Raw genomic sequence first — 16,631 nt, 5'->3', positions numbered from 1 at the left:
ACAATAGCAAAAGTAAGTGTTATTTTTTTTTATTTAAAATTGGACAAATCTGATATTATTTTAATCTCCAATTTGTTAGTTCTTTAATGTTTCACTAACTAGCAGAAGACACTAACCAGGTTTAAATTCCAGTTGCACAGATAGGGTTCATTGTAACATGAGCCGCTATTAGAGCGATGCTATTCTACACAGTTACCAATACAATTGGCATAATTAACTTTTATGAATGTCTGTTGAGATACTATGGAAAAAAGGTGAATAAAGAGGAAGAATGAGAGGAAGAACCTGAACTTTCATAAATTATTATTTTAAGCAATGTTCAGCAATGGTACTGTGAGTGGAGGGAGGAGAGTGTTGAGTTCAGCTCTGTTTTTTTTTTATGTGTTTTTTGAGCTGTTTGTCTGTATTGTTTTGATCTAGGGCTGTAGAGCTGTGTTCTGCAGTGATCATTGTCAAACTACAAAATTGTTTAAATTTTGAATTTCTAAAAAAAAAAAAAATGCTATTCTTTTATATGAAAGAAATAATAATTGTCTTTTAATGACAAAATATTTTAGTTTGTCTTGTATATTATTTTGATTAGATCAGATAACATTTTAAGCTGTCATATGGTCATGTTACAATGTGCTCCACCTATGGGACATGTTGTCACATGTCCCTTCCCATGTTCCCACACATTTGTACCAGACATGTGTGAAATTAATGTGGAACAAAAGAAATTCTCTAAACCCTGAGTAGATTTACACAAACTGAGAAACCGCTCTCCCCTAGTTAGTGTACTGAAAGTTATTTATGGCTACTTTGTACCTGTTTGAGTATCAAAGTTATTAGCAACTTTTACTCTCTACTTGACTACATTTTTGAATAAATATCTACTCTTTACTCTAATACATTTGTAATGAGTTATGCAATTATTTGTTACATTTTGCATGCCACCTAACTTTTTCTGCTGTAGTTTATTTCTGCTGCCATCTACAGGCCACTGAAGGAACTATATCTTGTGTGCTTTACCTTTACTCACCCAAACTTGTCAACAAGGCTACTTTAAACAAATGCGAAAGCATGTGTAGCTAGTTGCTGAATCGCAGGTGTTTCATATTTGAGAGCATATATAAGGACGTGTTTGCAGCCGGTGATGAGGCCCAAACCAGCACGTCCAGTGTTAGTAGGCTTTAACTTTTTAATTTTACTTACATTATTTTATGTATCTGTTATATTGAAGAGACCTTTTTGAAGGATATTGATTTCCTTATGCTCTTTTTGAGCACTTGAGCTTAACTGAGATGTCTGTAGATGTTTAAAAGGCTGTTGTGTTTACCTTGATTTATTACAATTTTGAGGTGTTTGGTTTTATTTTGATTTTAGAAAAGTGAAAGGTGCTGCTAAGATGGCCTCATTTTCACTTCAGAAATGCTCTTCAGAAATCTACGGGTGACGTCACGGACACTACGTGTTGTTTTACAATCTATGATGTAAATCTGTGGTGAAAAATGGAACTACAGCACGCTGTCATTGAGAGCCATTGGGGCAGATTTCAGACTGCCGCTTATTTTCACATTACCTTACATAAACCTCACTCCAGACCAGATATGTGTCTGCATCAGGTCAGTAACTAGTTGGCATATCTGTTATTCTTATGTGGAGTAGCATCAGATTAATGAAAGTATAAATCTTTTAATTTAAACGTGCTCATGTGAACAGCCTTTATACAGTAGTTCTGTTGTGATTGTTTTGTTTTTTTTTCTGAGAAAAGACGTGACTTTGTTTTCCTCACTGGAACTTCTAACTTGCTATATTGTAAGACAACATTTGGACGCAATGAATACTACATTAAGGCAATTCTACGATGGCATTCTATGCGTTTGTCATGTGTACTAAAGTCTGTCAATCATCAATAGAGCACCACCCTCAGGCTGAATAATGCAAAGACATTAGAATTCTGCCAAGAGTGTCTGATGTGTTCAGCAATCAGGATATAAAGCTTACAAAGTTTATTATAAACTAACGCTGAGACCCAGAATCTGCCCTACCTAAATTTACAGCCAGGAGTCACTACTGATATTGAGTCCGTTATAGGAGTGTGCGATATATATCGTCTGCGGTAATATCGTGATTATTCTTTTAACAATATGGGATCTGAAATTATCGAGTATTTCTCTCAGTTTACAAAAAAAAACACACAGAGAGTTGCACGCATGCACTACGTGATTAAAACATTTGTAATGCACATATTCAAGATAAGGGGGTAAAAGTATGTTTCTTAAATATTTATACAATTTAATCAATATCACCGTTTTTCTCTAAATATAAACATGATTACAAATGTGATATTGATTTTATACAACAGTTAAAAAAAAAAAAAGTTAATATTTAGTGACTTACATTTTAGATACAATATTGCCTATTTTTGCTCTATTTCGGCAACAAAAATATTTCCAAACAAAGCTGCAGGAGTCAGGACTGATTTGCGTGTCTGAGCAACACATGGCGGTGAATGAACGAATCGTTTGAATGAATGATTCAATGACTCACACTTTAAGCTTTGTTCCTGAAAGAATCAGCCATTTGAATGAATCAGCTGAAACTAATGACTCACTCATTGACAGCGACTTGCTGCCACCTACTGGAGGTTTTAATGTCACATTTGAAGTATCTTTTCATTTTTTTAATAATTTCTAAATATCAATTTTCAGCATTTTATGTTCAAAACATTATTTATGCATTTGTAACTGCAGTTTAAATGCATTTGTCAGCTCTGAACTTCATGTATAAATGCATATAAAAGCACTTTAGATGCAGTTTCTGTGTTTCCACTGCATTGCAAAGATTAATTTTGTTGATATTGATTTCAATTGATTGGTAACAGCCCTAGTGTATCTTATTATTCTAATTGAATTTATTGATTAAATGACACAAAAGATTTGATAATTAATTTGACAAAAAAGATCAGGCATAAATTTAAAGGTTAAAAATAAAGGTAAAAATAGTAAAAGGTAAAAAATCATTTTAAACTTATTGGAAAAGATAATTTCAGACACCGCAAAAAATATGAAGAATATCAAAAATTTTAGGAGTCAGCTGCCCACGGGAAAAACCTGCCAAGGTACCAACACAATAACACACTCAGCAAAATATCGGCTAATTATCGTTATCGAGAAAATCACAGAAAATATCAAGATATATTTTTTTGTCAATGTCGCACACCCCTAGTCTGTTAGTTTGCTTTTGGCTATAAGAAATATGTAGGCTATAGGACCCTACGTGAAAGTGCCCGCACACTTTTGCCCAGACCCGGCCAAAAATAAAATTCCGCCTACGCCACTGCAGCCACGGATCAGTTGCGCACTGCAAAAGCGACATACGTGAAAACACAATATGCGCATGCTGCTCCTGCAGACAGAGTGTGTGAGAAACAGGTGTAAGTACTCACGTTCTGTATGAGCAGCAGCTTTATGTGTGTATGCTAACAGGTGTGTGTGCTGACTGCGCTCAGAAACCATGAGCATGTATCGAATGAGCACTGTTTCACTTCTTACTGCACAATGTTCTTAAATCACAAGACTTAAAAGTGCATTGTTTCATGAGACCATGTAATAACTCCACACTGGTGATGAAATGACTGTGACACTAAAGTCTGACATAATCAATTATTCTTTTGGTTGGTGAGATCGGCCTGTTTTAGTGACTCCTGATTGATTCATAAGCTGTGTCCCAATTCAGAGGCTGCATCCTTCAAGGGTCAGAATGAGCGTTGTTAAATGGGACGGTCTAGCCTATGGAGCACTGATCTTGGATTTATCTGATGTACCATCATTTCATGACAAACGAAAGCCACATTTGAAGGAGTCTTCTAATTGGGACAGCCTTCACTGTGACACACTTGGCCTTTGAAGGATGCAGCCTATGAATTGAGTCACAGCAATAGAATCTGATTATCGGCAGATAACAATCTGCAGTCGATCGATCGGAGCATCCCTAATTTTAAACAATCCTTATATTAATGAACTGATATCAGTCCATAAATCCAGAGAATCAATCTTTTAGTCTGTGCTGTTTTCAGGTGATGCACATTTGATAAGAAAATCTCAGCTTTCAAATTCTGTCAGAAATTCAGGCAATAAATGTGTTTTTGGCGCTCTTTAATGTGGCTGACAGATCGCTGTAGTGTCTCAGTTCAAGCAGCAGTGCGGAGCATGAGTGAATCGGTTACATTTTCCTCTTTACTACTAGTTATAGCATGAAAGAAACATGGATAATATTAGGATCACCTCAACTCACAGCAGAGAACATACATTTACCTCAGCTAAAACACAGAAAGTAATTTTTATCATGTCTCAGTTTGTAAAAATGAACATAAACACATTTACAGTAATGCTCTTACAATAGAAGCCTAGCAGGACAGATAGGTTTAAAAGCTGAAGTGTGACACTCATATTTTTTGTTGAACCATTAATTTATATTTTTAAGTAAAAAATGTTAAGTTTTAACAGTGATGATTGTTCTCAGTGTTACTTACACAGCTGATCGAGTTGCTGTAACCACAGGCAGCATCTTCTGAAGAACTTCACCTGCTGTATTTACTGAATCACTATTTGAAAATAAAAAATATGAATTATTAATGCTAATAATAACAATTAATATTCCAAGTAAATAATACATGAAATAACTAAAATAAACACTGCTTTAAAAAGGACATGTGAAAAAATGTTATTAGTATCAGACTGAAGAAGTTACTGAACATATTCTGCCAATAGATTAGTTTTTTCTTTTTCTTGTCAGTGTTGTTGTGGCAGGTCTTTTAGTCTACATTCACACTACAACACTTAGTGACAGATCTATTTTGACATATCAGATTTTTTTTCCCTTCCGTTGCTATGGTTATCACTATGTCAACCATCGCAATTTCAGGAGAGACATTCCACCTCTCCCGGAAGTTCCAGGAGTCTCCCGCATATTGATATTGGGTGAAGGCTGAATCCTAGTGAGTTTGTGTCTTTAGAGTCCAGTCCTTTTGAGGCTTGTAGACTCGAGTACTCCTCAGCATTAAACACTAGAATGAGACGCTCTAGTAAGTGCGCATGGCTATGGCACACATGTTCCTGCTCCAACAGCACAAAAATACTAATAAAAATTAAATTTGGAAAAATACTTTGTATTAAAAATCTTTTCTTAATGCAATACAGTGAATGACAACCGTCTGTGTCTCTCAGTGGCTTACATTACTGGCAGTTTAGTGTTAGTGATTAATTTACACCAAAACAGAAGATAACATGAATGCCTTCATTACTGAAAACATTATTTTTGTCTTAGATTTCATAATGAACTCAGATAAGTGCAGACTCGTTTCCATCAGATCTTTTTGGTGAATTGGAATGTGTGCAAAGGATTGTGGGTGATTGAAGGACACAAAGGATACACTTGATGCATCCTTCAAAATTCCTTCAAAATGAGCTGAATGAAGGACGTGAAACAAAGTCTGCCTTCAAAGGATCCTTCAAACTGAGGCCACGTTTACACTTGTGCGTTTTCGTTTTAAAACGTTTTGCTATGGTTACGCCTGTCATTTACACTACACCGGCGTTTACAAACCTTGAAAACGGAGACTTTGGAAAACGCTGCAGAGCACGTTTTAGTTTGAAAATGCTGGGGTTGAGTTTCAGTGTAAACATACTAAAACAGAGACTTTTGAAAATGATGGTGGAACATAAAAATATGAACTACTAAACTCTGTGTGACATCTGCAGGATTACAGATTTATCAGATTCTTGTTTCTCTTTGTTCATAATGTTTTAGACTGTAATGATTGAACTCAGTGTTACTTACTGATAATTTCTGTATCCAATTAAGCTGTTCAGGTTAAACTCCTGCATTGTCTTCTCTGAGGTCAAAAACACAAAAACTAAAGATGACCACTGAGATGAGGAGAGTTTCACATTACGTAATCCTCCAGACTTCATATGAGGTTGAGCTTCATTCACTAGTGAAAGATCATCCAGTTCATTCAGACAGTAAAACAGATTGATGTATCTATCTGGAGAGGGATTCTCACTGATCTTCTCTTTGATATAGTCAACTGTTTTCTTATTGTTGTGAGAGCTGTTTCCTGTCTGTGTCTTTAGTTCTTGTAAGAGAGTCTGATTAGACTCTACTGACAGACCCAGAAGGAAACGAAGGAAAAGGTCCAGATGCCCATTTTTACTGTCTAAAGCCTCATCCACAGCTCTCTGATGGAGGTCAGATAGTGAAGCTTTAGTTGGTTTGGTAATCTGGTCAAACACATTGATGTTCTTGTTTATAAAGGAGAGATGCACATATAGAGCTGCTAGATGTTCCTGAATGCTCAGATGAACAAAGCAGAAGACCTTCCCCTGATACAAGCCCAACTCCTCTCTGAAGATCTGAGTGCACAATCCTGAGTACACTGATGCTTCTGTCACATCAATGCCACACTCTCTCAGGTCTTCCTCATAGAAGATCAGATTGCCTTTCACAAGCTGCTGAAATGCCAGTTTCCCCAGTTTGACAATCATGTCTTCATCTTCCACTTTCTTCTCATAGTCCTTCTCATGTTTGATGTTGGTCTGAAGGATCAGGAAGTGTGTGTACATTTGAGTGAGAGTCTTGGGAATCTCTCCACTCTCCGCTTCACTCAACATCTTCTCTAGAACAGTGGCTGAGATCCAGCAGAACACTGGGATGTGACACATAATAAAGAGGCTCCTTGAGGACTTCAGGTGTGAGATGATCCTGTGGGCCAGACTATGATCACTGATTCTCTTCCTGAAGTATTCCTGCTTCTGTGGGTCACTGAAGCCTCGTACCTCTGTCACTCGATGGACACACTCAGAGGGGACGAGATCAGCTGCTGCTGGTCTGGAGGTGATCCAGATGAGAGCAGAGGGAAGCAGATTCCCCACAATGAGGTTCGTCAGCAACACGTCCACTGAGGCTGATTCAGTCACATCACACAACCTCACATCGCTCTGAAAATCCAGAGACAGTCGACACTCATCCAGACCATCAAAGATGAAGGAAACTTTATACTTATCACTGGATATTTCCATTTCTTTTGTTTCAGGGAAAAAGTCATGAAGAAAATCTAAAAGACTGAGTGTTTGGTCCTTCATCAAGTTGAGCTCTCTGAAAGGAAGTGGAAATATGAGCTGGACGTCCTGATTCTCTTTCCCTTCAGCCCAGTCCAGGATGAACTTCTGCACAGAGACTGTTTTTCCAATGCCAGCGACTCCCTTTGTCAGCACAGTTCTGATGGGTTTGTCTTGTCCAGGTAAAGGTCTAAAGATCTGACTGCATTTGATCGGTGTGTCCTCTGTTTCTGCTCTCCTGGACTGTGTCTCAATCTGTCTCACCTCATGCTCATTATTGATCTCTCCACTTTCACTCTCTGTGATGTAGAGCTCTGTGTAGATCTCATTCAGGAGTGTTGGGTTTCCCTGCTTTGATATTCCCTCATACAAACACTCAAACTTCTTTCTCAGATTTGATCTCAGTGTGTTTAAGACCTCAGGTTTAGAGTCATGGCTGTAAGATTAAAATACCAGATTATTACACAAGTTTAAGAAGTAAATATCCATAAATTACAAAATAGATCATTTTGTTTGCTGTATTATGAGACAAAGAACATCATTAGGTTTCTGAAATCTTTAAATTATTAATCATGTGATTGAGTGATGTGTGATGTGCATTGCAGCACCTAAAATTAAACAACAACAAAAAAGTCTAAAAGTCATTTTACCTGAAACCAGGATTCATGCTTTCATTAAAGTCTTGTGGTTGAATCACAGTTTTGTTTTTAACTGGACTGGATAAAAGATTTGACCTTAAATCAGAATGAAGAGGGTAAAGAATCAGACACACTGATATTGATGTAATTGTGTCATTAACTGAGTAACAGACCAACAGATTTTACAGTGAATGTTTTAACAATACAATACATAGAACTTTGCACAAGAACACAATGGAAATCATTAATAGACTGAAACTTACAGGATCTGAACTCATTACACTGCTGTATATTAATAATGACTATAAGCATATATTTTATAGATATAATATACCTGAGATCAAGCCGTTTGTTTCCACTCTTAAACTTCATTGGCTCAGTCATAGACCTGTTACTCTTCAGAGACACACAGCTGGACTCTGGGTTTGAGCTCTTCTGCTGGACTGAACTGTAACAGAACAGATTCAGTTCAATCCTTTAGATTACTGTGTTCATTCTTTATGACAGAAATCATATTAATATAAACACATTTATCTTTCAATAAAAAGCACTTTGAGGAAACTTTATGATCTCTTTATTTAACATTTCATGTTAGAAAAAAAAGCCAAATCATCGCCAAAAACAAACAAAACTTCCATAGTTTTAAAAACTTCAAAACAGTCGACACTCACAGGAACAAATACAAAGAAAAAACAAAAAGACAAAAAGAAAAAAACAAATACAAAGAAAAAAAACAAATCATCTTCTGAAACAACATACAATGTGCCAAATCATCTAAAAAAAGTAGACAAATCCTTCATAGTTTTAAAATCAACACTTTTGATTTAAAAGGAACCCCGGGTATTAAAACTTGTATGTCTTAATAGATTACTGTTGCCCCAAAATATAAAGATATTGTATACAATTCACAAAATATGTCTTAATTGTTATAAAATTTGTAAAAAAAAAAAAAAGTGGTAGTAAGCCGCATTGTTGTTGACATCAGCTTGGCTCCGTTATCTTGATCCCACTGTGTTACAAAAATGTCATCTGTTCAGCCTTTTCAATTTGAGTCAGTGCGCAAAAATAGTGAGGATGAAAACATTGAAGACGTTTAATTTAAATTAAATCAAAACGAAGACGATCGGAGGGTTGAGGAGGCAAAAGTAGGGTAAAATGGATGGTGTCTCTGTGGCTGTTGTTTGCTGATGCTAACTGAGAGGGAGAGCGTTTGCTGTAAGGAGCTGCAGTTTCTCACTGTAGCTGTTCAGTCGAGATGTGTTATGAGCTGCTCTCGTCAGTCTCCATGACAGGGAGAGAGCTGGCCTGCCGAATCAGAACCAGGTGACAAATAGGGATGCCAACCCTCACGTATAACTTTACATTTAAAATCATTTAGACCTAACTCTAGTTGTAAATTTAAACTGTTTTGTTATTCAGCTGTGATATTTTGCATGAAATGGATATTTCATAACAGCTAAGGGTTCTTGTATAAAATGTGTCATGGAATACGATTTGTTACATTATTTGTAATTTGTGTTTTTCTGACCAACAACATTAAAATGAATGAAATGTCACCTAATAGTCTGGATTGCATTATTTTGTGCACATGTATTTGTCCACAACGCTTTATCAAGTTTGTAGAAGACCTAAAGAGTATTTTTGTATTCATTCTGTGTTTGCCTTAGTCCGACTTGTGTTTCGGTAAAGATAGCAACAAGTAGTGCCAGTAGCTCACAGAGTGCAACAATTTGACGTCATTGACGCAGAATGCACCAGAAGGGTCTGGCTGCAGAACATGGGTGAGTGGAGCTCCACTCTCGAACAGGAAATATGTCACCTCTACTTGTTTTACTAATGTCTACACCTACCCCAACCCTAAACCTACCCTTACAATAAGCTCCACTAGTGGAGGTGACGTATTTCCGCCCATGAGTGGAGCTCCACTCGCCCCCTATTGGGATGCACTACTCACCTAAAATAATATCGCCCCCATCGTCCAAAATATATATAAAACAACATGGATTTTTTTTTAAAATAATGTAAATCTTTCATGGGTTTTTTACTACATATTTCAGTGAAAGACATCATTTACGTTATATTAAGCCACACAAGTCTTAATATTTAACAAACTGCAAAAACAGTGATGTTTTGGCAAGGCTTTGCTCAATGTTATTTTTCCTACTAATATATTGTCATTTTTGCTTAAAAAATGACAATATATTAAAAAATAAAATTAAAAAAAATAAAATTCAACAATTGTCAGGCATCCCTTTTGTTCTGACTTGAAACTAGGGATATGCGATATCTTATCATTTGCAATATATCAGTAAAATTTCACCCCACAATAAGAATTAGTCTTCCCCCAATAATAACATGTGAAGATGATCCATTTCTGTGTGCAAACAGAAACTAATGCACAAACAGCATCTCATAGGCTGGCACTCACCTGTTACTGTCTGTGTTTTGATTTCAGCTAATCAGTTCGAGCGAACGCAGACAACATGATTAATACTCATGAACCCAGCAGCTCATCAATCCTTAGTGTGGTTTATATTGTTATTATTAGTAGAATTTTTTTTTTTTTTTTTCCAGAAACACCTAACGTCCAACAATGCTGGTAATATACCTGAGATCAGGCCGTGTGTTTCCACTCTTGAACTTCATTGGTTCAGTCATAAAGCAGTCACTCTTCAGAGACACACAGCTGGACTCTGGGTTTGAGCTCTTCTGCTGGACTGAACTGTAACAGAACAGATTCAGTTTAATCCTTTAGATTACTGTCTTCATTCTTTATGATAGGAACCATATTAATATAAACACATTTATCTTTCAATAAAAAGCACTTTGAGGAAACTTTATGATCTTTTATTTAACATTTCATGTTAGTATAAAAACTGTCTTTTTCTGCAATATAATATAATATTTAACAGTGTTTATTGAAAGTACCTGCATCCTGGAGAAAAAACTCCATCTCTGGATCCTTGTGAATCACCCATGATGAAGCTGCAGGAGAATCTGATTAAAAAACCATCATAATAACATATCTTGAGTCTGGAAGAAAAAGGATCATGTGACTGCATTAACGCAAGCTCAGTTATACATTTCCATATACGCTGTATGAGGAAGTCTCCACACATGAACACTCACCTTGATCAAACTTTCATAAGTTACAGGTTCTCAAATCCTCCAACTTTAACATCATAAAGATATACGGAAATTCCTGCATAAACTTTGATAAACGTTTCTATTAAACACTTTGACGCTCGTATTCGAATTTTACCTGCTTAAAATGGCGACAGGTGAACTCTAACTTACTTTCACTTTCTATTTGTGTGTGTGTGTGTGTGAGAGAGAGAGAGAGAGAGAGAGAGAGAGAGAGAGAGAGAATTTGAATTTTGAAAAAACTTTATTCACAACAATTCTTCACACAACTATACAAGAAAATGAATTACAAAGAAAAAACCCAAATCACATTCAAAAACAAAACACCAAATCATCTCAAAAGTAGACAAATCTTTCAGAATTTTATACTTTAGCTCGATTTTATTTTTCTACAAATATATATTTAGTTTTGCTTGTCCCAAAAGAAGATTTTTTTTTTTTTTGTAATTACAAATAATAGTTCTAATCTAGAATATTGCATAAAAGCATGAAACACTGTTTCCCTTTGAGAACAAAAGGGACATTCAGAACTAACTTCTGACAACATTTTTGCAATATTACTTGAAACTGTCTTTACTAACTGATAAAAGACTATTTATTAGGTGCACTGAAAGGAATAATATTAATATACATCATCTGTGCATGAGGTAGGGCCTTAAAAACATCAGCCAATCGTTTACGCGATCATCGCGTAAACGATTGGTCCTCTGGCTTGCCAATCACGGCTGCGCGCTCCAGTAACTTTCCACACTCCACAGGCGCCGCATGCAATGTTTTTGTCAGGAGACAGGAATAACAACTGCAGATTATGAGTTACCTGCGGTAAGTCCGACATAATGAATCCACTAACACAACACAGCGAATGCCGGTGGTTAACAAACACTCGTGTTTCAATACTCGTGCACGAGTTTTGGGAGGTGTTCCCTTGAAATGTGCTGTGAAGGAGGGGGGGGTTGTTCTTACGCATGCGCTCATTTCAAAAACTCACTAACAGTCTTTGGTTTCTCAGTCGACGAAAAGATCCTCTGTAGCACCTTTAAATATCATACGACATTATTAGTGGAGTGGAAAGCTAACAGTCTTTTTCATCTCATCTTCTCACCATCCAGTTGGACACCATTATGGAACATGTTCACTATCAAAAAAAAAAAAAAAAAAATTATCTTCCTGAAAATTAAAAAGAAAGTAATATTGAACTTGGGAGATATATATATATTTTTTTAAATGATTAATTTATGACTTTTTTATATTCAAGAAAACACATATCATTATCACGAATATATAATATCCTAGCTTCCAATGATCCCATAATTTCTCTACCTACAATTAAATGGAATAATGATCTTCATTCTGAATATACAGTACCCTTCATTAATGTTGGCACCATTATTAGTGGAGGTCACTGTACTGACCTAAACCTTTTAAAACTTTGCAAAGTTATTTTTGCCATATCTAATAATTCCAGAATACAGTTTTTATACAAAATACTAGAATATATATTACAAAAAGTAAATTGTCTCATATAGGCCATGCCAACACTAATACATGTACATACTGTCAAAATAGATTACATGATTATATCCATTCCTTCTGAAACTATACATACATAAATTCTAGTCAAAAGTCATATATAAACTTGGAGGGATTCTAGACTTTAATCTCTCTCAATCCCCTTCAGTATTTCTGTGAAGTGTTAATGGGATATCTTTCTCTCATTAACACTTCAAAAGAAACAAAAACATTTATCTTTACCTCATCAATATTAGCAAAAAAAAATAAAAAATATTAGACCACCCTGACTTCAAACATTGCATGTACCAAACGTTTACTGGAAAAGCTTCATGCCAACATAATGTGGGCATGGATGAAGCTAAAACCCAGCAAATCCAGAAGCATATCCATCAGAGGGAAACTTGTAGACCAGAGATTCCACATCGATGAAATATCCATGTGTTGGAGATGCCAGGTAAGAGCTTAAGACAATGGTACAACGCAAGCCTCAAGGACTCATACCAGAGTGACCAACTGAGAGAAGAAACCATCAAAGGCATTGTTAGCATAAACAATACCCTGCTTCCTGGCAAGCTGAATCTGTGGTGCCTGCAATTCGGATTGCTCCCTTGTCTGATGTGGCCTCTAACAGTCTATGAGGTCCCCATTACAAAAAATTGAGAAGCTGGAGAGAACAGTCAGTTCTTTTATAAAGAAGTGTCTTGGACTCCCGTGTTGCCTCAGTAATATCGGCCTGTATGGGAAAAGTGCTCTGTCTCTTGCCTCACTGAAGAGTACAAATGCACCAAAGTGAGACTGGAAATGACCCTGACCGAGTATAATAGCTATATTATGATATAATACAAGTGGCTGCTCCCAGACTGGCAACTGGGAGGAAGTGGACCCTGACTGAGGCCATACAGCAAGCAAAATCCACTCTCAGGCATGGAGACATTGTAACCGACCCATATGGTTCAAGGCAACATCCGCTCAGAGAAGAAAGCTGATAGTAGCCGAGGTCCAGCAGCAAGAGGAGGCAGAGAGATGTACAAAGGCAGTCTCGCTGTCCAACCAGGGACAATGGACTAACTAGGAAAACCTTGAACAAAGTAAGCTCACCTGGAAGGATCTTTGGGAGATGGAAAAAAGCAGACTGAGTTTCATCATCAGAGCCACCTACAATGTTCTTCCCACACCCAAGAACCTAAACCAGTGAAGTGGAGAAAATCCATCATGTTCTCTCGAGCAAACCCCAGCAATGCTAAGGCACATCCTTGTTGGCTGAAAAAACAGACTTTTCCAAGGACGTTAGACTTGGAGGCACAATCAGGTCCTGAGACAACTGACAATTATCCTGGTAGGAAGGAGAACCTCCACAAATGCCCTCTCTCCTCCAAAGCCTGGATTCTCAAAATCCACTGTCTTCATAAGAGCAGGACAACTGCCAGTCAAGCCAACTACAACAATGGAAACGACGCTGCTGGACATCCGGGACTGAAAAATGCAGGTTGATCTAGACAGGAAGCTCAGCTTTCCACCTGAGATAATCACAACTACCTGGACCGGACCAGACCTGATCCTGTGATCAACCTCGCAAGCGTCCCTGTTCATCGTGGAACTGACTGTGCCATGGGAGGCTATAATTGGTGAAGCAAATTAATGTAAAAGGCTGAAGTACTCAGACTTAGCAGCCAAAGCAGGGCTGGCGAACCCAGTTGCTCCCCGTAGAGGTTAGGTGCAGAGGTTTTGTAGCCACAGCAACAACCAGGCTACTAAAGGGGTTAGAAGTCAGAGGACAGGCCTTCCGACAAGCCATTAGTTCGCTGTCAGAGGCTGCTGAGCGAAGGAGCAACTGGCTGTGGCTAAAATGGAGGGAACCCAAATGGGCTGCAAAATGACCTAGTGCGGTAAAAGCAGAGGGGAGCACACCTGGAATGATGTTGAGCCCTTTGGATGTGTCGTGGGCCTGTGAATGAAACAAGGAGGGTGCCCACCTGATAGCCCCAATGAAGTGATTACCCCTACTCTCCTCCCAACTTGACAACAAAGTGCCAATTATTCTAAGGGATTGTACTATCAAGTCCTATACACTCAACTGAGAAAATGACTGCCTCACTTAGAAACAAAATGGCTGCTTTTAATGGCTCCGTTCCTGAACAGATGAACTCAAAACATGAAATAATGCATATAATCAAAGGTGCAGATAAATTAGATGTTTAATGGCTGTGTTTAAGATGTTAAATAATGTAAGTTTACAGATGTGTATTTTTTATGTTGATCTGTTTGTTTGTTTGTTTGTTTGTTTGTCTGTCTTGTTATTGTATCCAGCAATGTAAATGTATTGGTTTAACTTGTTTGTATTCCATGTACTGTATGTACTGTACCCCAAAGTGCATTTACAATTTACAAAAAAGAAAAAAGATGTGGCTATTTGAAATTTGAGATGTTAGCGCGCTATTGAAGTAAAACAAAATGTCCCCTTTCCCCATTAAGTGTCAAAAAAATCAAGGTTATGGCGAGGCACTTAGTATGGAGATAAATGGGGAGGGTTTTTTGGAATATTTTTTGGAAGATCGCTGTATAACAGCACTTTTTGAGGTAAATAATCACTCTCGTCCTTTCTGAGGTCATTTTAGGGTTTTGCTGTTACATTGTCATGGCAACAAAGTTGCAACACTTGGTATAACTTTAAACAAAAAAAGTTAGTGAGCCATTTTTCATGTTAACAAGCTTATTGTTTACATCACGTGGCTAAACTTTTGAAACTGTGATTATTTAAAGCTTACAAATTGGTCACATTTATTTCCATTGTAAGTGCTTCACTGTCACGCAGCCAATGCCTGTGAACTAAGGTTTGTCCACAATCATTCCCTACATTGTTCGCTGAGTAATCAATATAGTACACCATTTCATTCATAAATTAGTTTATTGACAGCAAACTCAAAAAAAAATATATAGTCCAGTGCAAGGTGTAAATTCCACTATGATCAGTTTCTTTTTCTTTTCTTTTTTTTTTGTCATTCTACTTTCCGTACATGGAGAACAGTGATCCAATGTAAGGATGAATGCTTAATTTGTCATCAAACAGTTACAGTTACAGTATCCTCAGTAAGCATAGTTGCCAAGTCTGTTTATAACCTGCGATTTTGGACTTATTTTTTTGGCAAGTCTTGCTAAACATTCTCAGGTCAGGGGTTGCATTTTTTTGGGCTTATTTTAAAAAATGTGGTTGCTTGTTAGGAATATCTTTGTTTCTTTACATCTTTAGTCACTGTTTTCTCCAGTACATTGATTGACACTGTCTGCTCACAGCAAATAGCCAATCAGTGCAATAATAATGCCGTAGCTCCCTCCTCCCCATGTGACATTGTACATGCAAGTAATTATAGTAAGTAGTGTTGGAAATCTCAGAAGCATAGACCAGGAGACTTTGGGATCTCTTGAAGCAGAAGTTACTCTTTATTGAGAAACACGCTGTGCGTCGCTGTGGTCATCCAAAATCTGACTAAGGCATTGTATACATGATGTTTTATAGGCATTCAGTGGGCCGTCCTTAAAGGTGTTGCCCTTACACACAGCCTTACACAGTGACCACTAAAACAAAAGTGACCACTAAAACAAAAGCATCTAAAGACAATACAGGAAATTACCCCCAACTGGGTAGATAATAGTACCCCAAATAGTATAAACAGTAGCTGGTCACGAGAACTAAGACTATGTAAACATTCACACATAGTTTGACTTCCAGTAGGAAGATCAAAGTATTCAAATGCATAGGTGCTAACCCAATCAGTCTGACAGTATCGCCCATACCTTTACATTATCATAGAGACAAAAGCACAGCTGTATCGTGAGCTTGTCATGCCAAATGGTAAGGAAGTGCAAAAGGTTTATGTCACAGAACCCTATGGGGGTTACAGATGGAACTGTGTCAACCCCTTTTGCCCTACTCTGAGCCTTTTGTCTCGCTCCACACACTTCAACTGCATTTACATCTTTATCCATGAATCCAGTATTGCTATTGCCCTCTAGTCTACAGAAAGACCATATGTCAGGATAGCTTTCATCTGACTGTTGGTCTTTTGAGTCACATTTGGTTGAGGCTTTGTTAAGGCCCAACTTCTGAGTGAGATGAGACACTCGAGTGTGCAACTGTTTGTTCTGCTCTTCTAACTTAGCAATACGTTGGATTTGTTCTTTTGCAATGGATAGAGTAAATTCTCTGTGGCAGCAGATAATGCCCTTCATATTTTTC

The 16,631-nt window shown here is 37.3% G+C and overlaps 1 protein-coding gene across 3 annotated transcripts in view; it reads right to left on the bottom strand.

The window, feature by feature from the left end:
• LOC125268415 (NACHT, LRR and PYD domains-containing protein 3-like) overlaps window positions 1–11,028 on the bottom strand; it is a 28,122-nt gene extending 17,094 nt beyond the window's left edge. The window contains exons 1-7 of one of the 3 annotated variants that reach the window (XM_048190603.1): window positions 10,871–11,028; window positions 10,670–10,774; window positions 10,350–10,463; window positions 8,076–8,189; window positions 7,754–7,837; window positions 5,824–7,539; window positions 4,517–4,588 (exon numbers count right to left, since the gene is read on the bottom strand). In XM_048190603.1, the coding sequence (XP_048046560.1) occupies window positions 4,517–4,588; window positions 5,824–7,539; window positions 7,754–7,837; window positions 8,076–8,189; window positions 10,350–10,463; window positions 10,670–10,719 (2,150 nt within the window). In that variant the 5' untranslated portion in view covers window positions 10,720–10,774; window positions 10,871–11,028. The remainder of the gene's footprint in view (window positions 1–4,516; window positions 4,589–5,823; window positions 7,540–7,753; window positions 7,838–8,075; window positions 8,190–10,349; window positions 10,464–10,669; window positions 10,775–10,870) is intronic. The other 2 variants (XM_048190604.1, XM_048190605.1) reach the window with 2 other exon arrangements.
• Window positions 11,029–16,631: the final 5,603 nt, after the last annotated feature.

Source organism: Megalobrama amblycephala, linkage group LG5 (genome assembly GCF_018812025.1).
Source record: "Megalobrama amblycephala isolate DHTTF-2021 linkage group LG5, ASM1881202v1, whole genome shotgun sequence".
NCBI lineage: Eukaryota > Metazoa > Chordata > Actinopteri > Cypriniformes > Xenocyprididae > Megalobrama > Megalobrama amblycephala.
Note: the sequence above shows the minus strand (reverse complement) of the source record. Positions and strands in the feature narration are given on the sequence as shown.